Source organism: Gigantopelta aegis, chromosome 2, assembly GCF_016097555.1.
Source record: "Gigantopelta aegis isolate Gae_Host chromosome 2, Gae_host_genome, whole genome shotgun sequence".
In the NCBI taxonomy this organism is placed as follows: domain Eukaryota; kingdom Metazoa; phylum Mollusca; class Gastropoda; order Neomphalida; family Peltospiridae; genus Gigantopelta; species Gigantopelta aegis.
The window spans coordinates 50,480,782-50,505,491 of NC_054700.1; the positions used below are offsets into that span (position 1 = coordinate 50,480,782).

At 36.9% G+C, this 24,710-nt stretch overlaps 1 protein-coding gene across 1 annotated transcript in view; it reads right to left on the reverse strand.

The window, feature by feature from the left end:
- The window catches only part of LOC121386712 (myosin-IIIb-like), a 52,119-nt gene that overhangs the window by 15,275 nt on the left and 12,134 nt on the right, over positions 1–24,710 (reverse strand). Inside the window, exons 3-20 of the mRNA XM_041517709.1 lie at positions 22,575–22,808; positions 20,621–20,723; positions 19,470–19,626; positions 18,461–18,566; positions 16,121–16,243; positions 15,626–15,734; positions 14,699–14,818; positions 13,786–13,886; positions 12,945–13,031; positions 12,360–12,425; positions 11,639–11,755; positions 8,183–8,294; positions 6,979–7,040; positions 5,347–5,421; positions 4,461–4,580; positions 2,942–3,027; positions 924–1,019; positions 382–473 (exon numbers count right to left, since the gene is read on the reverse strand). Coding sequence (XP_041373643.1) covers positions 382–473; positions 924–1,019; positions 2,942–3,027; positions 4,461–4,580; positions 5,347–5,421; positions 6,979–7,040; positions 8,183–8,294; positions 11,639–11,755; positions 12,360–12,425; positions 12,945–13,031; positions 13,786–13,886; positions 14,699–14,818; positions 15,626–15,734; positions 16,121–16,243; positions 18,461–18,566; positions 19,470–19,626; positions 20,621–20,723; positions 22,575–22,808 — 1,966 coding nt within the window. The remainder of the gene's footprint in view (positions 1–381; positions 474–923; positions 1,020–2,941; positions 3,028–4,460; positions 4,581–5,346; positions 5,422–6,978; positions 7,041–8,182; positions 8,295–11,638; positions 11,756–12,359; positions 12,426–12,944; positions 13,032–13,785; positions 13,887–14,698; positions 14,819–15,625; positions 15,735–16,120; positions 16,244–18,460; positions 18,567–19,469; positions 19,627–20,620; positions 20,724–22,574; positions 22,809–24,710) is intronic.

Below are 24,710 nucleotides of genomic sequence, written 5' to 3' on the forward strand. Positions count from 1 at the left end.
TGCAAAACAAAGTCTGGAAAAACTTTTTTTCGTATCTCCTAAAATCAAGTGCCTTAAGTAAAACTTGATCTTGATCAGTACATGATAAAGCTATATACAAAATTTCAGCTCATATCTTAGGGCATTGTGACATCTGGAAAACTATATGTGGGACGGACAGACAGACAGATGGAGATGAAACCTATAGTCCTCTCCAGTTGGACTGACAGGGGACTCAAAAACAAAACTACATTGCCTTGTAAACAATAATTTGTCTTTTCCTAAAAGAGCATGCCTAAATTAGAAAGGCATATTTCTTTTTTTGGGGAGGGGGGTAAGAAAATGCCCCCTGTCCTCTCCCACTGAAACCTATACATAAAGACTATAAAAAGGACTCATCACCTCTCTGTAGATGTATGGCAGACGTGCCCATCTGGGTGAGGATGTCAGAAAGCTGTTCAATGTGCCAGTACTTGAGGAAAACCTTTGTTTTGCTGAAATAGGGTGAAAAGCAAGTCATTGTAAAAAATATTTACACAAGAAACCCAGAAACATTCTAAAAATACAAGTTTGTTTAAACATGTTAAATGTTAACCTTAACCATGAAGCCTATAGTATATGAATGAATGAACAAAGGAATGCTTGAATGAACAAGTGAATGAACAAAAGAATGCTTGAATGAACAAGTGAATGAACAAATGAAAAAATTAAATATTGAACAAACAATTAAATCAATGAACACAAAAAAAAAAAAAAAAAAAAAAAAAAAAAAAACCTTAAGTGAAAAAAAAAAAAACAACAACAACATTTTCAGTTAATTAACAGCAAAATTAAATTCAATTTCTCAAAATTCTTTACCATAATTAGAATCTATCATGATCTAGAGATTAAAATTCCAACGAGATACAAATATTTGTAAAAATAAATTACTACGTAAAAATTACCCAACATGCCATCCCGTAAGTTTACTGGCACGTAGAATTTTGATGCAGTTTTCACAGGTCCCTTGCAGCTTTGACTGACACATTATCACTTTGTACCTAATCACAGAAAAGAAAACATACAAGGTTATTTTAATAAATTACGGATGATTCATATGTTTAATTTTGTTTTTTAGTTTTATTTTAATTGGAAGAGAAGCCAGGAGCAAATTATGTTGAAACAGAAAGTAATATATTTGCTTAATGACACTTTTGAACATTTTAAACTATGACTATTTGGCATAATTAAAGTTAAAGACTGTTTTGTTTAACAACACCACTAGAGTACATTGGTTATTGGATGTCAAACATTTGTTAATTCTGACATATAGTCTTGGAGAGGAAATCCACTACATTTTTTCATTAGTAGCAATTGGCACATACCATGATATTTATATACCAGTCATAGTGCACTGGCACATACCATGATATTTATATACCAGTCATAGTGCAATTGGCACATACCATGATATTTATATACCAGTCATAGTGCAATTGGCACATACCATGAAATATAGCCCAATCGGCTCACTGATGGGGATCGATCCTAGACCAACCGGGTATCAATTTGATACTTTTGATACTTAACTGTGTAAAAGAGAGACATGAAAAACCTCATCCACTATGACATAGACTATTCCAAGTAAAAATAGCAAGGATGCTTTTCCAGTATTGATAAACATAACTCATTCACAAACTAGCACAGTCTTTTCTGGTACATTGTGTATTGATAAACGTAACTCATTCACAAACTAGCAGAGTCTTTTCTGGTACATTGTGTATTGATAAACGTAACTCATTCACAAACTAGCAGTCTTTTCTGGTACATGGTGTATTGATAAACGTAACTCATTCACAAACTAGCACAGTCTTTTCTGGTACATGGTGTATTGATAAATGTAACTGATTCACAAACTAGCACAGTCTTTTCTGGTACATGGTGTATTGATAAATGTAACTGATTCACAAACTAGCACAGTCTTTTCTGGTACATGGTGTATTGATAAACGTAACTCATTCACAAATGGTGTATTGATAAACGTAACTCATTCACAAACTAGCACAGTCTTTCAGTATTGATAAACGTAACTCATTCACAAACTAGCACCGTCTTTTCCCATATTGATAAACGTAACTCATTCACAAACTAGCAGAGTCTTTTCCGGTATCGATAAATGTAACTCATTCACAAACTAGCAGAGTCTTTTCCGGTATCGATAAACGTAACTCATTCACAAACTAGCACAGTCTTTTCCGGTATCGATAAATGTAACTCATTCACAAACTAGCACAGTCTTTTCTGGTATTACCCGGTACTCTAAGCTGAAAAGAGTTTTTTTTTATCAATTCATTTTTTACACTTATTTGGTGATTAACATATGGATTTTTACACATGGTCAGAGAGACAGACAGAGACAGACAGTGTGAAAGGGTGAAAGAGTGAAAGAGAGTCAAAAAGAAAGAGTGTAAAAGAGAGAGGAAACCCACTGCCTCAACATAGGCTACCAAAACAAATCAGAAAGTGATGTTATTATAAGTTTTTGAAACCTGGGAAGAAACTAATGTCAAAACTATTCAAAATTGCACCCAACTTCCTCAATCAAACTTGCACACCTTTTCTCTTTTGGCATAATTCTTGCTCCATTCAAAATTCCATAGCACCATTACCCCCCCCCCCCCCCCACCCCCCGCGCTACCGACCAGTCGGGCTGCTGGTGCTCACTTGCACCTACCAGTGCAGGCGGTCCCTCCCCCCCCCGCATCACACCTTTCCTGTGCCCAAGACAGGTGTGTGCTACAACAGCTTGCTCTGAATGTGCACGTAAAGCTCTATGACCTGACCTGACCTGACCTGGGAAGAAAAAAACAAGTTCATGGAATAAATAAACACAGAACAGTATAAATCAGCATTCCCTAGGTCACAGCATGAACACCTGAATATGCACTTTTATTTTTATAAAAATATAAGTATAAGTTCTTACTTCTGAACAAATTCTTCAAAAGCTGGTCGTACTGCAAATCCTTCTCTGCGGATTTTCGTTGTCTCCAGCATACCGGTGTAGAGTAACTAAACACAAGAAAATTAACAATGTTAGTCAAAATGAGTCAAATGAAAAATTACGGATCTCATGTTTGTTTAAAGGGACTTTCCTGAGTTTGCTGCATTGTAAGATGTTTCCGACTAATAAAATATTTCTATGATTAAACTTATATATTAAATATATTTTCTGGTTTAAAATATCGGTGTCTGTATATTCAATTTGTTTCTGGTCGTCTTAATATTTGTAAGAAGCCCAAACTGGATTTCGTATGTACGAAAAAATTATATTTTTGGAAATAAAATGAAATTTAACCAAGTAAGAATATTAGAACCAGAAACATTTTTAATATACAGCCACTGTTATTTTATGCCGAAAAATATATTTAATATGTAATTACAATCGTTAAAAAGTCTTTGTGAGTCGATAACATCTTAAAAATTGCAGCAAACTCAGGAATGTCCCTTTAATAACATACCAGTTTATTTTATTCTAAAGCTATTTCTAACATACGGTAATTGTGACACTTCATCTAGCGATCGAGAATAGAAAATCTCTGGCACCACATTCTACAGTTGGTTAAATTTATACTTGAATTTTTTGCATTGCATAAGATGTTTAACAGTAAGGAAGGAAAAATTAAATCACTTTTAAGAAATTATTTATTGGCCATTTGTATAAATATTAATTATGAGATAACTGGCAGTTAAGTTGATTTCATCATCATGTCAAATTTCAAACATTTACAAACTTCACACTTTTATTTGGACCAGTTTATGTGGTGCACAGGAATATTGTTCTAAAATTATATTATTCTTGAAACAACATGCCAATTGTAACACAAACTAATTTAAAGTAGAAAAAAAAGAAAAAGAGTTTGTTTTGATTAAGGACACCACTAGAGCACATTGATTTATCAATTGACTATTGGATGTCAATCATTTGGTAATTCTGACATATAACCTTAGTGGGGAAACCCACTACATTTTTCCATTAGTAGCAAGGGATCTTTTATATGCACCATCCCATAGACAGGATAGCACATACCATAGCTTTTGATATACGTCTCACTCAATTAATTGAAATAAGGCACCTGTGCCAGTATGTACTCATCACTGAATTGAAATAAAGTACCTGTGCCAGTATGTACTCATCACTGAATTGAAATAAAGCACCTGTGCCAGTATGTACTCATTACCGAATTGAAATAAAGCACCTGTGCCAGTATGTACTCATTACCGAATTGAAATAAAGCACCTGTGCCAGTATGTACTAATCAATGAGTTGAAATAAAGCACCTGTGCCAGTATGTACTCATCACCGAATTGAAATAAAGCACCTGTGCCAGTATGTACTCATCACCGAATTGAAATAAAGCACCTGTGCCAGTATGTACTCATCACCGAATTGAAATAAAGCACCTGTGCCAGTATGTACTCATCACTGAATTGAAATAAAGTACCTGTGCCAGTATGTACTCATCACTGAACGTGTTGGCTTTCTTCAGGTGATTCGGCTTCAAACATCGGACAAAGATGGGAGTTGCCGACGTCATTTTTTCCATCAAGATGTTTAGAGAATTCTGAAAAATGTCACACAAAATTATTTTACCTTTCAGAACAAAAACCCAGTGTATATATTGCTTTACTTCCTTTCTTATCCTTCAAAAATATTCTTAAATTAAAAGGGAAAATTGGATTATTCAGTATTGATAACAATAAAAGCCATTACATTCTACAACAAAATGCATTCACAATTTCAAAATATGCAAGGTATTACATTTATTATAATACAATAATGTGTAATCTTCCTACCCAAAAAAATGTATACAGTAGATTCTTGTTTAAAATGTATACAGTAGATTCTTGTTTAAAATGTATACAGTAGATTCTTGTTTAAAATGTATACAGTAGATTCTTGTTTAAAATGTATACAGTAGATTCTTGTTTAAAATGGATTTGAAATAGACTAATGAAATGTGGCAGTCTTCCTACAGATGCCATAAGGATAATGTCCTGGGGAGTGGAAATCCTCCTACAGATGCCATAAGGATAATGTCCTGGGGAGTGGAAATCCTCCTACAGATGCCATAAGGACAATGTCCTGGGGAGTGGAAATCCTCCTACAGATGCCATAAGGACGATGTCCTGGGGAGTGGAAATCCTCCTACAGATGCCATAAGGATAATGTCCTGGGGAGTGGAAATCCTCCTACAGACAAAGCAACTAACAAATTTGTGAAAACAATCACAATCTTGCCAATACCCTTTTGACTCTGCCTTGTGCGGAGATATGATTTTGATAACTCTTTTGTTCTTGAGATTGTAACAGAAAACAAAAACCACTCACCTTAAACTGAGCTCCTACTGTGAGCTTTCGCTTTGCGGCACTTTTTCGACTCATGATGGGAGCCAGTTTACGACTCTGAAAATAATGTTCATTACATGAACGTCGGAGTTAAAACATGCACAGCATACTAAGGATTCAAATACATTGTTGAAGTATTGTCTGGGGGTTTTTCTAACGCATTTATAGGGTTACAAACAGATTTAAACATGACTGATAAATTAAAACACACTATACAAAAAATGACAAAATATAGTTTTAAATATAATTAATTTATAAGCCATTAAATAATTTACATTAAATATTACAAATAATTAGTCATGATACCTTTTTTAATTTACAATCAACATGACTAAAATATTTAAATACAAATGTCACATTGAATTTTTTTACATTCAGTGTTTTTTTTATTATTATTGGTTTATTTTATTTTATTGTTATTGATTCACAGAAAACCTGTTTCAGTATTCACATTCAGTTTTAGTAATAATTAATATGCAATGTCATATACATATTTCAGAAAAAAGAAGAAGTTTGTTTTATTTAACGACGCCACTAGAGCACATTGATTTTTTTTTCTTATCATCGGCTATTGGACGTCAAACATATGGTCATTCTGACACTGTTTTTAGAGGAAACCCGCTGTCGCCATATAGGCTTCTCTTTTGCGCTTCCCACAGGCAGGATAGCACAAACCATGGCCTTTGTTGAACCAGTTATGGATCACTGGTCGGTGCAAGTGGTTTACACCTACCCATTGAGCCTCGCGGAGCACTCACTCAGGGTTTGGAGTCGGTATCTGGATTAAAAATCCCATGCCTCGACTAGGATCCAAACCCAGTACCTACCAGCCTGTAGACCGATGGCCCAACCATGATGCCACTGAGGCCGGTCATATTTTAGAAATTCAAACAAAGGAAATACATTTTTTAAAGTTGCAGACCCTAATTTCAATGGACGCTAACTTTGGTAATCTACAAACCTGCAATACATTTGGATAATTACAATAGAGTGAAACATGAGTCTGTGATGTTGACTAGAGATTGTCTTCATAACCGTTACTTCTCAGAGGTACGTGCATTTTTTAAAATATGAAAACTGCATTTCGTGGAATTAGAAACACCAGGATGACCACAAACATGTTTATCCTGTGACCACCATTTCTATTGACAGAATATGATGACTGATAAAGCAAAGTCATATCCTGCTACTACCAGGATATGACTTTAGCTACATTATAAAATTGCTTATTTGACCTCTAGGTCATTGTATAATGTAGCTGAAATAACAGAAATAATAGCTTTCCCCTCAATTTTTATGGTCTGCAGGATAAAGATAATAACTAGTTAATGATGTCGGATATCTGTTTTATCCTGTTCAGGCCAAATGAGAAATTCTGTGAGGCTCTTTGCAAATCTTACCTTCACACGATAAAGCAGATATCCGATGTCATTAACTAGTTATTCTCTATGTAAACAGGGTATGAAGAAAAGATATAATCTAAACAATAAAATCTAAGTAATGTCTGATTCAATTATTAAAAAATGGATCCATTAGTGAAAAATAAGCTGTAGTGTTTAAAAACTAGGGTCTGTCACTTTAATGGGATCCAATTACATGACATTGTATACTCACTCTCTTTGAACTTCTGATGGTTCTGCCCTGAAGAGCTAGACTTCCTGTCCGGCTAATTTGACCTGTTTTTAATATAACAAACATCATAAATATACTAAACTCCATTGAAAACACAACAGTCAGATTGCTAGCCATAAAAAGGATATGAGAAAAACAAAAGGGAGAATATTTACCTGATATTGTATAACTGGATGTATTTTAGAAGGCAATAAACAACCCCCAAAATATATACAAGGGTTAGGGTTAGTGTGTGTTGTATAGCAGCCCTAGATGGCATCATAGTTAAGCCATCAGACATAAGGCTGGTACGTACAGGGTTCATAGCCCCCGGTACTGGCTCCAACACAGAGCGAGTTCTTAAGGGCTTAATGGGTAGGTGTAAGGCCACTACACCCTCTTCTCTCTCACTAACCACTAACAACTAACCCACTGTCCTGGACAAATAGCCCAGATAGCTGAAGTGTGTGCCCACGACACCATACATGAAATGAAATGAAATATAGCAACCTATATGTGATAGCAATAACAACTGAAAATTGTGTGGTGTCTTCACAGTGGAGTTCAGTTAATTACACATCAATAACAGTCCACCCTGTTAGTACTAGATAACTTAACCTGCAACACAGATAGCTGGGGATGGCAGGTGTGTAGCACAGGTAGCCACAATAATAAAGTGCCTGTAACAGTTCAGGAGACATGGTCTGGGATGTGGAACTAGATAGTAAAAGAAATGGAAAGATAGCATGTGCTGTTAAGACTGATAGCAACAAGTGAATCTTAATAAGGTGGGGGCAGAAAGGGGCCAAATGCTTGCCATTATAGTCACTCATGGGTTTTCTGAGAAACAAAAGAATCCATTTTAACCTTTTCCAACTAAGTGTTGATTGAATGAATGAATAAATGAACAAATGAACAAATGAATGAATAAATATATGGATGGATGGATGATGGATGGATGGATGGAGGGATGGATGGAGGGAGGGATGGAGGGATGGATGGAGGAATGGAGGGAGGCATGGATGGAAGTTTAACAAAACCCAATTACTTCTGATAAACAAAACAAACTTAACAACCTACCCACCCAAACAAAATCCAGGGTTTTAAAAATAATTTTAAAAAACCCCTCACACCACACACCACAAACACCCCCCCCCCAAAAAAAACCCCACCAAAACCCCCCCAAAAAACCCTGAAAGAGACAAACCTCTGAATATTGTCCTGACGAGAGGGTTCTTGCTGCTCTGAAGAATCTCCATGATTCCAGTTGGCAGTGTGTCGCGGTTCTTCTCCAGCCACTGTGTGGCATCGTAAGTCACCTGGGCAAAAATAAGTCAACAGTTTTGTCATCATCTTCTAACAAGCATTTCCTGATTTTTATTGTTATCTAAAATGCTTTTCTTTTCGAGGTGTCCGGTACAGCTAGCTTGGTGTGAAGTGACGTCAGCTCAGGACTGACCAAATCCTGTATGTACAGTGTAAACAAAAGCAGTAATTCTCAACAAGGTGCTTCTCTTTGATCAACCTGACTTGTAAAACAACATAAATGACGTGATAATATAATAAACGATTGAACTAAATATATTTCAAGTTGCATTAACGGAACGAAATGGGGTTATAGTATTTTTCTCTGTTAAATAATCCAAAGGAAAAATGTACACTAATAGACCTATTGGTATGCTATGTTGGACTAAGTAATTGATCAGTTCTGTGGTTTTAGATGGGAAAGTCTACTTAATCAATGGAATGGAAAATTGTTTAATGTGCACATTCAGAGCAAGCTGTTGTAGTGCACGCCTGTCCTGGGCACATATCCCGGCCTCAACTGGTTCCTCTGTCCAGGACAGAAAAGGGTTGTGGTGGGTGGAGGAGGGACCGCCTGCACTGACAGGTGCAAGGGAGCACCAGCAGTCCGACCATAGTCAGACTTAATTAATAGTTTTACAGAACTATTTACAGTAATAAACCATGTCCATTTTTATTTTGGGGGCGACAGGTTATATTACGCAATACCGGTATGTATTTTCGAGTCTAGACAGCATCAATTAATTGGCTCATCTGGTTACCACTCAAATACACACCTGCCAATCAGGAATCACAGGTAGAGGCAACTAACAGCATGGACCAATTAAATAAGTGTGTAGGTTAATGCATGGGCAAAACATGATGTATTTATTTTGACTTGTTGTGTATCCACTTTGACAATAGTGGTTTATTTTGCTTATTGCTGGCTTACTGGGATGTATATTATTACAGAACATTGCAATGCATCCCGCAAAATCCAGGCAGATTTGTTTCTCTAGTTCTAAGACTCATTCCTAACATTAAGTGTTAAGTATTACGTAATCACCAGCTCGCCAGAGGACGTATTGACTGGCATGGAACAAAATGGCTGCGCCCGTTATATCTAATAGCCATCACATTTAACCATTTTATTAATTAAATATAATAATATACTTGTTGATATTAAGCAATAATGTGCATTATATATCGTTTGAATATGCATACCAGTCCAAAAGCCTTGCTTAAGCATTCCTTTAATATGGAGTCAAATGGTAGTAAAATATGGGAACAAAATGGATCCAAAATCCAGGTCAGTATTATGTTCAGAAAGAAATGTTTTGTTTAACAACTCACTCAACACATTTTCATTACGATTATATTGTTAGGGACCCCACACAGATATTGAGAAAGGAAACCCACTGTAGCCACTCCATGGGCTACTCTTTTTGATTAGCAGCAAGGGATCTTTTATATGCACCATCCCACAGACAAGGTAGTACATACCACAGCTTTTGATATGTCAGTCGTGGTGCACTGGCTGGAACGAGAAATAGCCCAATGGGTCCACTGACAGGGATCGATCCCAGACCAAATGCGCATCAAGCGAGTGCTTTACCACTGGGCTACGTCCCCCCCCCATTATGTTCAAAGAAACACTTTACAGGGACATACCCTAGTTTTTAAACACTAAGACAAATGTTTTACTATTATAGTCCATTTTGATAACTGAAATGATACTTTACCTACATTTTATGGTTTAGATTATCAATTTCCCTGCATCTGAGAAGTAACAGTTATAGTCTATTTTTAGACGGTATTTCACCATTTCAAAGTCACAGACTCATGTTTCACTCAATTGTAACTTTATCTAAATGTGTTACAGGTTTGTAACTTAGTTTTAATTTTCACGGGTTGAAACTAGGTTCTGTCCCTTTAAGCGGGACTACGTAAAAAGTCTGGTTTAAGAAGTATCCAGCTTAGGGAGATTCTGTTCTGTACTGATATTTAAAAAGGAAGCATGAAACAATTCCAGTTTACGGAGTGTCCAGTTTTGGGAGGTATCACTGTATTAGACATGGCAGAACTGTAAAATGGCCTATTATGGCTAGTGGCTGCTTATACATTATACTTTTCATTTCATTTGAACATATTTTCGTGCTTATGTCCAATTAAGGTTCACGTATGCTGTCCTGGACAGTGGGTTAGTTGTTAGTTGATAATGAGAGAGAAGAGGGTGTAGTGGTCTTACACCTACCCACAGAGTCATTAAAACTCGTTCTGGGTGGGAGCTGGTACCTGGCTGAAAACCCAGTACCTGCCAGCCTATGTCCTATGGCGTAACCACGACACCACTGAGGCTGGTACATTATATTATATTACATTATATTATATTATATTAGATAATTTGGCACAATTAAAAAGTAGATAACTATAACAGATGTCACAAAAATTTATTAATTTTTTTGTTGTGTTTGTATTTTGCGTTACAAGACTGAGGCGAGATTGCAGATTTAACACATATATTTTTAAAAACTAAAAAAAACTAACTAATAACAATAGTTCCAATGGAAGGAAGGAAATGTTTTATTTAACGACGCACTCAACACATTTTATTTTCGGTTATATGGTGTGAGACATATGGTTAAGGACCACACAGATATTGAGAGAGGAAACTTGCTGTTGCCACTTCATGGGCTACTCTTTTCGATTAGCAGCAAGAGATCTTTTATATGCACCATCCCACAGACAGGATAGTACATACCACAGCCTTTGTTACACCAGTTGTGGAGCACTGGCTGGAACGAGAAATAGTGCAATGGGTCCACCAATGGGGATTGATCTCAGACTGACCGCGCATCAAGCGAACGCTTTACCACTGGGCTACGTTCCACACCTAAGGTCGACGACAGTCACTTTTAGCACCCTTGTTTTGACTTCGTACACAATAAATATAACATATCTTACTGTATTTTCACTTGAAATCCATTTTTGTTTATCCCAAGATATTTTTTTAAAACACATTCAGGTGCATAAGTAACGTTCAAAAAAAATAAATGCAATAGCAATTTTGCATTGGAATTTTTCCAGCATTCTTAAAACGGAAACGTCATGTACCCAGTGTATGGTTATTGTAAGGAGATGCAAAGTGACGTCATTGGAATACTGACATCATTCAAATTTAAAATTAACTATATTATTACAATGCTTCGTCACAGTAAAATAAAAACTGGTCTATTAACCTTGACCCATCAAATTTCAATAACAAGCCTATATAAAAAAATTACCATTGGATATGTTTTATTTATTGTGTACGAAGCCAAAACAAGGGTCCGAAAAAATGACTGTCGTCGACCTTAGTTCCTATGGAAGTAGATTTTACCTTTCCAGCATAGTGGTTGATGGAAAACACTGGAACCTTGGAGCTGGGTGCCTTCATGTAGTAAGGATTCTTCATGAAATGAAAGTTCACCTTATCCACATATGTCTGATCTGTGGCCTACAAACAGGTACATACATGCAGTGAATGTTAAACAGTCGGCTTAGAGTTAATATGCTCCAAATATACTTTAAAAGGGACCTTTAATTTGGTAAAAACCTGGAAATTGATAGATGTATTTTCTCAATAAAATCCTAGAATAATTATCCAATTTAATCACATACATCTGATCTGTTGCCTAGAAACACAGGTACATACATTTAGTGAATGTTAAATAGTCAGCCTAGAGTTAATATGCTCAAAATATACTTTAAAAGGGACCTTTAATTTGTTAAAAACCTGGAAACTGATAGATGTATTTTCTCAATAAAATCCTAGAATAATTATCCAATTTATTCTCTTCAATGCCATAAATATTTGGAATGTCTATTTGTTATTCCCTTGTTCATCATATTTATGTAATATGAATTTTCCAATGCCTGAAACCAAACAAATTTCTTAATTTAAATACACTTCTTTCAAGGTTCATAGAACAGTTTGTAAGATCATCTTTCCCCACAAAAGAAAGAGAAAAAAAACTGAAATTCATTTATTTATTTAAATGTTTAGTGTTTTTGACTTTAATAACTCTCACAAAAGAAAAAGTCTATACAGACTGACTAACCTTAGGGAATTTGCTCTCTTCGTCCAACAAGGCAAGGAGTCCAATTGGTTTTTGCAGAAACATATCCTGTGAAACAGAGCATACAATAACACTGGTTTGACTGTACTTCAACTGTTTTTTTATTAGCTATCACTAACAATTAACAGACTGATCAGTTATAAACAACCCAAATCAAGTAATAATTAAAAAAAACACAAAAACAAACTTATAAAATATAGCAAGCATTTCAAATCGTTTGTACAAAACAATACACTCTGTTAAACATATAGTTGAGGATATGCATCTTTAAACAAAGGGGCAGGGCATAGTCCAGTTGTAAAGTGCTCACCTGATGTGCAGTCGGTCTAGGATGTATCTCCAACAATGGACCCATTAGGCTATTTCTCGTTCCAGCCAGTGCACCACGGCTGATATATCAAAGGCTATGGTATGTGCTATCCTGTTTGTGGGATGATGCATATAAAAGACCCCTTGCTACTAATGATAAAATGTAGCGGGCTTCCTCTCCATGACTGTACATCAGTGGTGATGTTAAATAAAAGAAACCTCTTTTTTTCTATAAACAAAAACAAGCCTAACACTCACCAAAAGAGGCTTATTGTCAACGAACGTGATCTCGTTCCAGTCAATACCTTCTCTCTTGTATTCTTCCTGTTCCATCTTGAAAATATGCTGAAAGGAAAAACAGACATTGATATTGCAAATTAGTTTAGGTCTAACAGTACAGTGTATATTAATAACATCAGGAGACTAGAGCCTCCACGAGTACTCGGGCATGGGCACACAGGCCGAGTCTAGCAAGACTCGAGTCCGTTCACAGGACTTGAGTACCCATGCAAGGAAGAGCACTCTCATTTAATTATACTTTTTTTTTTACGTCATTTTGCCATATACGTCCTGCCTGTTACATTTTAGGGCTATGAGACATGAAGTAAAACAAAAGACTAAGTCGAATGTGTGGAATGCAATACAATGGCATCATTTGACATCCATGTTCAACGCTGGAATTAAGATGCATAATGTTATTTTACTTTCTTCCTTAGTCTCATCATCATCTAGTGTAAGTGTTGGGTACTCGGGTCCAGGTTGAGTTTGACCCTTGAGTACTCGAGTCCGATATTTTGGACTTGTGGAGGCCCTACAGGAGACTATGCCGAGTTTGCTGTTATTGCAACATGTTTCCAAGTAATAGACAGAAAATTATGATGGTCCTCTAAAGTAAAAGGTAATTTTTAAAATAGACATGCAGATAATTTAGAAAGAGAAAAAGAAAGAAATGTTTTATTTAATGACGGAGTCAACACATTTTAATAATGTCCGACACCATTTAACCGTAATTAAAATATGCTGAGTGCATTGTTAAATAAAATATTCTTTTTTTCCTTAAGACATAAAAAAAAAAGAGAAAAAAGGTAAATGCATGTACCTGGTTGAAAAAGAACTGAAGTTGCTCATTGGCCAGGTTGATGCAGGCCTGCTCAAAACTGTTCTTCTCAAAGTGCTCAAATCCAAAAATGTCCAGGATTCCTACAAAAACAACATTATTTATTATTCTAAATCTATAGGTATGTTATAAAAATGATGATCCCAGAAATACATACACAATCAAACCTGTTCCAGAGGCCACTGGTATCGAGCTGCAACTTGGGTTATAAGGCCACTTTTTTTCTCTCTCAAATCATCTAATATAGTATAAACTGACCTGTATTAAGCAGCCACCTGTGTTCAAAAGGCCACTGTTTGATCTTCACTTTGATGGCCGATTAACACATGTAACAGGTTTCACAGACATTGTACAGTCAAATGGTATTAATAACCTCTACGTTACATTATGTGATTATGGACCTATCTCCTTAAGCTGTTTTAGAGATTAATAACCTCTATGTTATACTGTGTGATTACTGACCTATCTCCTTGAGCTGTTTTAGAGATTAATAACCTCTACATTAAATTATTGTATTACTGACCTATCTCCTTGAGTTGTTTTAGAGATTAATAACCTCTATGTTATACTGTGTGATTACTGACCTATCTCCTTGAGCTGTTTTAGAGATTAATAACCTCTACCAGTACATTAAATTATTGTATTACTGACCTATCTCCTTGAGCTGTTTTAGAGATTAATAACCTCTACATTACATTATTTTATAACTGACCTATCTCCTGAGCTGTTTTAGAGATTAATAACCTCTACATTACATTATTTTATAATTGACCTATCTCCTTGAGCTGTTTTAGAGATTAATAACCTCTATGTTACATTATTTTTATCACTGACCTATCTCCTTGAGCTGTTTTAGAGATTAATAACCTCTATATTACGTTATGTGATTACTGACCTATCTCCTTTAGCTGGTCTTCTGGTATGTTCTCCTCCGGAGCCAGCAGACAGTTTACCTTGTTCACTATCCATCCAAACACACGGCCATAGACTGCCTTCGCCATTGCATCTCTGGCATCTGCAGTAATTAACAAAAAAGAATAATATCTCTCTGCCATTTATCACATAATGATCATTTTACTACTGAACATAAGTGTTAATGGTAATAACCAACAAATCTTATCTGCTTTAAAACAGTACAGATACCACTCTTCAAAAATAAACAAATCCTGCCTCCCCACCAAAAAGAAACCCTGAACCAACCAAAACAATGAATCTTTATTAATTGCAGAATTTCATAAAAAGTGCATTAGACAATACCGTATTTGACCGGAAATAAGCCCAGGGAGCCAAGACAACTCATTGTGAGCTTAGCATGGGGTGGGCTTATTCCCAGACAAGGAGCCAGTTTTGTTGGTAATGAGTAACTTCCCAAGGCCCCATTCCACAAAGTGCTCTTAGCACTAAGATTACCTTAAGTGCATAACTACATGTACCTTATGCACTTAATGTGATCTTAGTGCTAAAATCACTTTGTGGAATGGGGCCCAGCTATCCAAAGACTAACAAACTGTGAATACATTTCTGAGAATATTTAAATATCCAATATCATATCATTTTTATCATATTGTTGGAAACTGGTCTCAAATCCTTTTCTATTTATAAGCAATAAAATATGTTGAAATAAACAATTATGATTTTCAATCTTACCATCAGCATGTTCAATAGAATAGAATATTACTGATTTAATTAGTATCATTATTAAATTATATTTCAAACAATATAGTTTTTAATCTTACCATCGATCAACATTTTCTATAGAATATACAATATATTATTAGTTATTCAATGAGTCTCAATGTAAATAATACAATTTCAATCTTACCATTAGCTTGTTCTATGGAATACAGTTTTTTGACATATTCTCCGCTGGTGACAATGACCATGGATGTCAGACAAGCTTGTACCTCTTCACTGTCGATGGACAGCAGACGCTACAACATACAGCAAATAGTCCATGAAAGGCCTCTAAAAATTTGGCACAAATATAAATGGGAGGGCTATACCACTAAAATCTTCAACTTCTGGTAGGATCACCTGAGCTGTAGACTAACATAGATCATTGCTGAAGACAGTTAAAGCTATTTGTAGGGAGGTGCCTAACCGCAGCTCAAAGTACATTCGCTCATGAGTGTTCGGAGAAGAAGAAAGACGAAGAAGCAAAATGAAATGGGTTGTCTAGAAAATATTTGGTATAACCCATAAATGGCTTACAAATTTGTTCAATAATCAGATACATGGATCTTGATAATTGTCTAAAAGTTGCATGTTACACTATTGAATAATGCTGAGAATCAAATCACAAATATCTTGGCCTCACCGACATCATCTTCACCGGACCATTGGGATTGGTCACTGCTGCTCCGTCATGCTCATTGGTGTCAAAGGTCACATTGCCAAGGTGAAGGACACTTGCAATTATACTGAACACATTTCCTTGTTCCTAAAATGAACGTGCAAATATTTAGTATATATACATACATGAATGGCAGACAACAGATGACTTGGCTAAGCTTGAAACCCTAAATATATAATCCCATCTTTAACACCAAACGAAATGCAAATAACGGTTATGGCTAGTTTGTAATAAGAATAGCTTTATTTTTTAACTGTTTTGTTAAACACCACTAGAGCACATTGATTTTTATTAATCATTGACTTTTAGACATCAAACATTTGGTAATTTTGACATAGAGTCTTAGAGATGAAACCCTCTACATTTTCCCATTAGTAGCATTGGATCTTTTATATGCACCATGAGACAGGATAGCACATACCACTGCCTTTGATATACCAGTCATGGTGCACCAGCTGGAAGGAAGGAAGGAAATGTTTTATTTAACAACGAACTCAATACATTTTATTTACGGTTATATGGCGTCAGACATATGGTTAAGGACCACACAGTTATTGAGGGATAAAACCCACTGTCACTACTTCATGGGCTACTCTTTTCGATTAGCAGCAGGGGATCTTTTATATGCACCATCCCAGACAGGATAGCACATACCATGGCCTTTGATGTACCAGTCGTGGTGCACTGGATGGAGTGAGAAATAGCCCAATGGGCCCACCAACGGCACCGGCTGGAATGAGAAATAGCCCAATGAGCCCACCAACAGGGATCGATCCTAGACTGACTGCACATCAAGTGAATGCTACTGCGCTACATCCCGCCCCCTGAAACCCCAATATATATCTCATCTTTGATATATACTGCACACCAACAGAAATGCAAATAAGGATTCTGGCTAGTTTGTAATAAGAATAGGTAAAGTTTGTTTTGTTTAATGACACCACTGGAACACATTGATTGATTAATTAATCATTGGCTATTGGATGTCAAACATTTGGTAATTCTGACTCATAGTCATCAGAGGAAACACGCTACATTTTTTTCTAATGCAGCAAGGGATATTTTATATGCACTTTCCCATGGACAGGAAAGCACATACCACAGCCTTTGTCCAGTTGTGGTGCACTGGTTGGAACAAGAAAAAAAATCAGCTGAAGTGATCCACCGAGGTGGTTCGATCCTGTGATGCAAGCACTTTAAGAGACCACTCAACCGACATAATAAGATTTATTTGCTTAAAAAAGGGGGCGGGATTTATTTTTTGTCTGTGGGAAAGTTCATATAAAAAATCCCTTGCTATTAACGGTAAAATGTAGAAGGTTTTCTCTGATGACTATGAGTCATTGGGCTATTTCTCGTTCCAGCCAGTGCATCACAACTGGTATATCAAAGGCCATGGTATGTGTTGTCCTGTCTATGGGATGGTGCCTATATAAAAGATCCCTTGCTACTAATGGAAAACTGTAGCAGATTTCCTCTTGAAGACTAAATGTCAAAATTATGAAATGTTTAACATCCCCAGACAGGACAGCATATATCATGACCTTTGATATACCAGTTGTGCAGCACTGGCTTGGACAGAGAAACACTTCAATCAGAGAATTTGTCCACTGAGGTGTTTTGATCCTATGATGCAACACCTCAGGAAATAAATAAGGAAATATTTTATTTAGCTATGCACTCAACACATTTTATTTATGGTTATATGGCGTTGGACATATGGTTAAGGACCACACAGATATTGAGAGAAGAAACCCACTGTTGTCACTTCATGTGCTACTCTTTTCGATTAGCAACAAGAGATCTTTTACATGCACCATCCCATAGACAGGATAGCACATACCACAGCCTTTGTTACACCAGTCATGGTGCACTGCCTGGATTAAAAACACCTCAGGTGAGCGATCTTCCAACAGAGCTAGATCCCGCCCCTTAGTACGAGACAATACTTAAATGTTAAATGTTTCTCAGTCGGATGAGTGCTCACTTGAGGTGCTTGTGTCGCAGGATCGAACCATGTCAGTGGATCCATTCAACTGATTGGGGTTTTTCTTGTTCCAGCCAGTGTACCACAACTGGTCAAAGGCTGTGTGGTATGTGCTATCCTGTTTGTGGGAAAGTGCATATAAAAGATCCCTTGCTATTAATGGAAAAGTGTAGCAGATTTTCTCTCTAAGACTATATGTTAAAATTACCAAATGTTTAACATCCAATAGTCAATGATTAATAAAATCAATGTGCTCTAGTGGTGTCGTTAAACACAACAAACTTTAACAGACTTTCTGTTAGTGTAATACGACTAACCTCATCTGTGAAGCCAACCAAGTCCATCGCGTTTAGGAGCTGATCATACTGCTGCTGTAACTCGGGGAGCTTCTTCTTGAATGAGCTGATGCCACTGGAGAAATACCTGGTCAAAATACAAATACGATACACGAGTGTCGGTTAATTTTGTTGATAAAACAGTAAATCTATTCCACATGACTGAGATCAGATCTTAATGTACATTGTGCACACACACACACTCACACTCACACTCACACACTCACACACTCACTCACTCACTCACTCACTCACTCACTCACTCACTCACTCACTCACTCTCTCTCACTAACTCACTCACTCTGCCTCACTCTCACTCTCACTCTCTCTCTCTCTCTCTCTCTCTCTCTCTCTCACTCTCACTCTCACTCTCACTCTCACTCTCACTCTCACTCTCTCTCTCTCTCTCTCTCTCTCTCTCTCTCTCTCTCACTCTCACTCTCACTCTCACTCTCACTCTCTCTCTGTCTCACTCTGTCTCTCACTCTCTCTCTCTCTCTCTCTCTCTCTCTCTCTCTCTCTCTCTCTCTCTCTCTCTCTCTCTCTCTCTCTCTCTCTCTCTCTCTCTCTCTCTCTCTCTCGTTTTTCTGTATGCTTTGTTTTTATAACACAAGCTGATAAAAAGCTGAATTCGGACCTAATACAAACTATTTTCAAGATACTTTGCTGTAATTTGTTACCTCTCTCTCCAGTAAAAGATCTGAGATGAGCCAATGCTCTTTCCTTGGCCCATGCTTATAAAACTTTCAAATCCTCAGGGCTCAAATATAAGAATATGTCTCCCACGGCAACTTAAAAACAATGTTTTTCATACGACTTTTGCAGCAAATAAGTAACAGGTCTAATGGTTTTGTCTTACCTGTATTTGTGTGGGTCTCTAAGACCAGACTGCAGATTGCTTCTTTGTGTCAAACTGGCAGATAGCTGAAAATGTGGACCCTTACCCTCCTTTTCTTTAATTAAATATGCACCTGAACGACTCTTGACTTACCTGTATTTGTGTGGGTCTCCAAGACCAAACAGCTGACTGCTTTCCTGTGTCAATCCAGCGAACAGGTAGCTGAAAATGTGGAAGTTCTCCTCCCCTTCATTCTGCCGCACCACGCGAGACTTTTCCAACAAATACTCGGAGATCTTTGCCCCCATAACTGCAAATTAACAGTGGTTAAAGTTAACATTTCACTTTAAAGCGATTTAATATTAAATATGACCATTCACCATGTAAAGGGGTGGGTGGGACGTGGCTCAGTGGTAAAGCGCCCACTTAATGCGCAGTTGGTCAGGAATCGATCCCTGTCAGTGGGCCCATTGGGCTATTTCTCATTCCAGCCAGTACACCATGACTGGTATATTAAAGGCCATGGTATGTGCTATCCTGTATGTGGGATGGTGCATATAAAAGATCCCTTGCTGCTAATCGGAAAGAGAAGCCCATAAAGTGGCGACAGCGGGTTTCCTCCCTCAATATCTGTGTGGTCCTTAACCATATACCTGACGCCATATAACTGTAAATAAAATGTGTTGAGTGCATGCTTCATTAAATAAAACATTTCCTTCACCATGTAAAGGTACTACAAAACATCCTGAATATATGTTTTTCATTCCATTGATCCATCAGTACCCACCCACCCACCAAAAACCCACCCAAATCCCACCCACCCATCTATCTATCCATCCACCCATCCATCCATCCAATCATCCAATCATCCGACCATCCATCCATTCATCTATATATCTGATCATCCAACCAACCAACCAACCAACCTTCCATCTAACCATTCAACCAATCATCCAACCATCCATCCATCCATATATTCGATCATCCAACCAATCAACCAACCAACCATCCATCCATCCATAAATTCATCCTGCCTTCCATCCATCAATCCAAATACCCACACACCCATCCAACAAAAAGTTAACCCATCCATCCATCCATCGATTCATCCGTCCATCGATCCAACTATTTATTCATCCATCCACTCATCCATCCATCCTTCTATTTATTCATCCATCCATCCTTCCATCCATGATAAGCCATTATAATTATTCTATCAGTGTCACATAAACAATATCACATATTTTAAAAAAGATTCGTGTAATCATAACCAATGTTTTTACAAAAAATAGTAGTACGCCTACCTTGGTCTTGCTGAAACTTGAGTTGGATGTATTTTCCAAACCGACTGGAATTGTCATTCATGTTCGTCTGAGCATTACCAAATGCCTCCAGCAGTGGGTTCACCTACAAAAGTTTAAAAGTGTGTTTTGTTTAACGACACCACTAGAGCATATTGTTTTATTAATCATCGGCTGTTGGATGTCCAGGGTTCACCTACAGGACGAAAAACACAAATATAATACAGTTTCAACTACCTAACTGAATCTTTGTTTATTAGTACACTATTTGATTCAAGTTTGTTTTGTTTAACAACAACACTAGAGCACATCTGATTGATTAATCATGAGCTATTGGATGTCAAACATTTGGTAATTATGAAACAGTCATCTGTGGAAATTTTCCATTACCAGCAAAGAATCTTTTATATATACTTTCCAACTCAGGACAGCACATACCATGGCTTTTTGATATACCAGTTGTGGGGCACTAGATAAATGGTATCTAATAAATAAGAATTGAGTATTTTATTTCTTACATATTCAAAAACCAAGTTTAAAACAAATTTAAATGTCTTTTCCAACTCAATTTTTGAATATGCTAATTTCATTGGATGGTATGACTGTGGCGACCAAATCATCACAGTGGATCAAACAGCCACAAGTCTCAAAAGTTTGTTTTGTTTACCACCACCACTACAACACATTGATTTATTAATCATTGGCTATTGGATGTCAAACATTTGGTAATTCTGACATAGCCAATATCCAAATTGTGCTGGGGTGTCGTTAAACATTCATTCATAAGTCTTAGAGAGGAAATCTGCAACATTTTCCCATTAGTAGTAAGGAATCTTTTATATGCACCATCCCACAGAGAGGATAGCACATACCACAGCCTTTAATAAGGCTTGAGTGGAAACCCACTACATATTTCCATTAGCATTTTATATGTACTTTCACACAGAGAGGACAGCACATACCATGGCCTTGATATACCAGTTGTGGTGCACTAGATAAATGATATATAATAGACAAGAATTCCAAGTAGTATTCTATTTTTTACTGTTACACATCCTCAAAAAACAGGTTTAAAATTAACTTAAATGTCTCTTTCCAACTAAAACATATTTACGGCACTTGCGCTTTCAGTTAACTTATGTGTCACAGAGCAGTCGGTTTCAGGGTAACTTACTGTATACGTCACAGACCAATCAATTTTGAACATGCTTATTTCATTGGACTGTGGCGAACAGGTCATGACCGTGAATCAAACAGCCACAAGTCTCAAAAATTATCTCCATCATATGTTAGAGATGCAAATTATCTACAACAGATATTCTCTCACATGGATATGTAAAAGTTAAAGTTTGTTTTGTTTAACGACACCACTAGAGCACATTGATTTATTAATCATCGGTTATTGGATGTCAAATATTGAGATGAAACCAGCTACATTTTTCCATTAGTAACAAGAGATCTTTCATATGCACCTTCCCACAAATAGGACAGCACATACCACAGCCTTTGATATATCCCACTTATGGTGCATTGGCTGGAATGAAAAATGGCCCAATGGGCCTACCATAATTCTGTCAAAAATAATTTTGTTTCTAAAAACATTAGGACAAATATAAACAAGCAATATGTGAGTACTGCTATAAAGCAATACATTTCCTCTACTGGTCCCAAGACATTTTCATATTTCCTAAATTTAAGGGCCATAACTCTGTCACCATGAAAGTCAATTTGATCTGTAACTGTACATGATAAAGCCAGACACAAAATTTCTAATCAATATCTTGAGGCTTTGTGTGGAAAAAAGTCTGAAAAACCATGTGTGACAGATAGACAAAGCCAGTCAGTCAGTCAGTCAGTCCATCAGTCAGTCTGTCAGTCTGTCAGACAGACAGACAGACAATTGAATGTACTAAAGGAACAAGCTGATATTAAATAATAAATTGATCCACCGTGTTACCTGCAGTATCTGCTGCTCCAACTGTGTGTTGCCGTGACACAGGTCAACGAGCTGTTTGATGATGAGCTTCGTGCTCTCCGTCTTGCCCGCGCCACTCTCCCCGCTGATGAGGATGCACTGGTTGCAGGGGAGATGTCCCATGAGGCCCAGCATCGCATGGTACGATGCATCGGCGATGGCGAAGATGTGTGGCGGCAGTGAACTCTTCTTAGACTTGTGGTACTTGGCAGATTCCTGGAGACATTTGGTAAAGAGTCAAGAATATTGATATACGGAACATCATTGAAAACATTTTCTGTTGTTAAGCAACGGCTATCACACGTGCAGGGACCTAATTCACTAAACTCTCACAAGTTTGTGATCTCGCAACTTTGCGATCTCGCAGTGTAATGCAAAAAGACTTGCAGAGTGGATGCTTTGTTGTCTAGCAGAGCCTAAGAGAGCTTTGTGAATTAGGCCCGGGTTTTAGACTGCATCAAAGTCGACTTGAAATGCATTTCTGAATATTAATAACTCAACAGCATGCTGTTAATAACAGTACTAACTAAAACAACCTTCCTGCAATCAGAAAAGACAAAAGTCCCCGTTGTGCCCAAATTAGTGAGATCTAAATCCTTGCATGTGTTTAATGGCTACCATACAATAGCTCTAGCCCTGATACAATTTTTGATTTATTTATTGCCTATCGGAATATAATCCAGTTATACAAAATCAATTAAATGTTATTGTTTGTTTTCTTTTATACTTTTTTACAACTTCAAACCTGAATGGTGTGTTTTCAATTAATTTCAGTATATATACACACACACACACACACACACACACACACACACACACACACACACACACACACACACACAATCTTATCAAAGTAGTTCAACAAAAGAAATACAAAACAAGAATTCATTTATTCATTTCTACTTATTTTGATACTTATATCAAATTAAAGGGACATACCCTAGTTTTTAAACACTAAGGCATATTTTTTACTATTATATCCGTTTTTGATAACTGAAATTACCGGCCTTGGTGGCATCGTGGTTAGGCCATCGGTCAACAGGTTGGTAGGTACTGGGTTCGGATCCCAGCCGAGGCATGGGATTTTTAATCCAGATACCGACTCCAAACCCTGAGTGAGTGCTCCGCAAGGCTCAAATGGTAGGTGTAAACCACTTGCACCGACCAGTGATCCATAACTGGATCAACAAAGGCCATGGTTTGTGGCCTGTGGGAAGCACAAATAAAAGATCCCTTGCTGCTAATCGGAAAGAGTAGCCCATGAAGTGGCAACAGCGGGTTTCCTCTCAAAATCTGTGTGGTCCTTAACCATATGTCTGACGCCATATAACCGTAAATAAAATGTGTTGAGTGCGTCGTTAAATAAAACATTTCTTTCTTTTTTTGATAACTGAAATCATACTTTACTTAAATTTTATGGTTTAGATAATAAATTTCTATACATTTGAAGTGTTTTTGTTCATCCTGGTGTTTTTAACATCACAAAATGCATTTCTCATATTTTTAAAAACGCAAATGCGTCTGAGAAGTAACATTTATGGAGTCGAGTTTTAGTCTATTTTTAGAGGGTATTTCACCATTTCAAAGCCACAGACTCATGTTTCACTGAATTGTAACTTTATCGAAATGTGTTACTGGTTGTAGATTAACTAAATTTAGTATTAATTTTCATGGGTTTAACATTCAGGTACACCATCGTGGACACATGTCTCAGCTATCTAGGCTATATTTTTCATTTTAATTTACTATAATTGCTTACATCCAATTAATGTTCAAGCATGCTGTCCTGGACACATACCTTGGTGTGCTGGGCTGTCTCTCTCTAGGTTAGTGGTTAGTGAGAGAGATGCTGGTGTCATGGTTATGCATACACCTACTCATTGAGCTGTTAAAACATTTTGTGGGTGGGAGCCGTTAATGGGGTGTAAACCTAGTACCCTGGGTCACTTTGTCATTATATCGAAATTGCCGGTGTTATCGAATTGTCATGAGTTATCTCCACTGCCAAAATAACTTAACAAAAAATACTAATTAATATTAACTGATGACTGAATAGCATTTAAATAATTAATGCATTGCAATTATTATTAAAAACAACAAATACATGTACATACATTA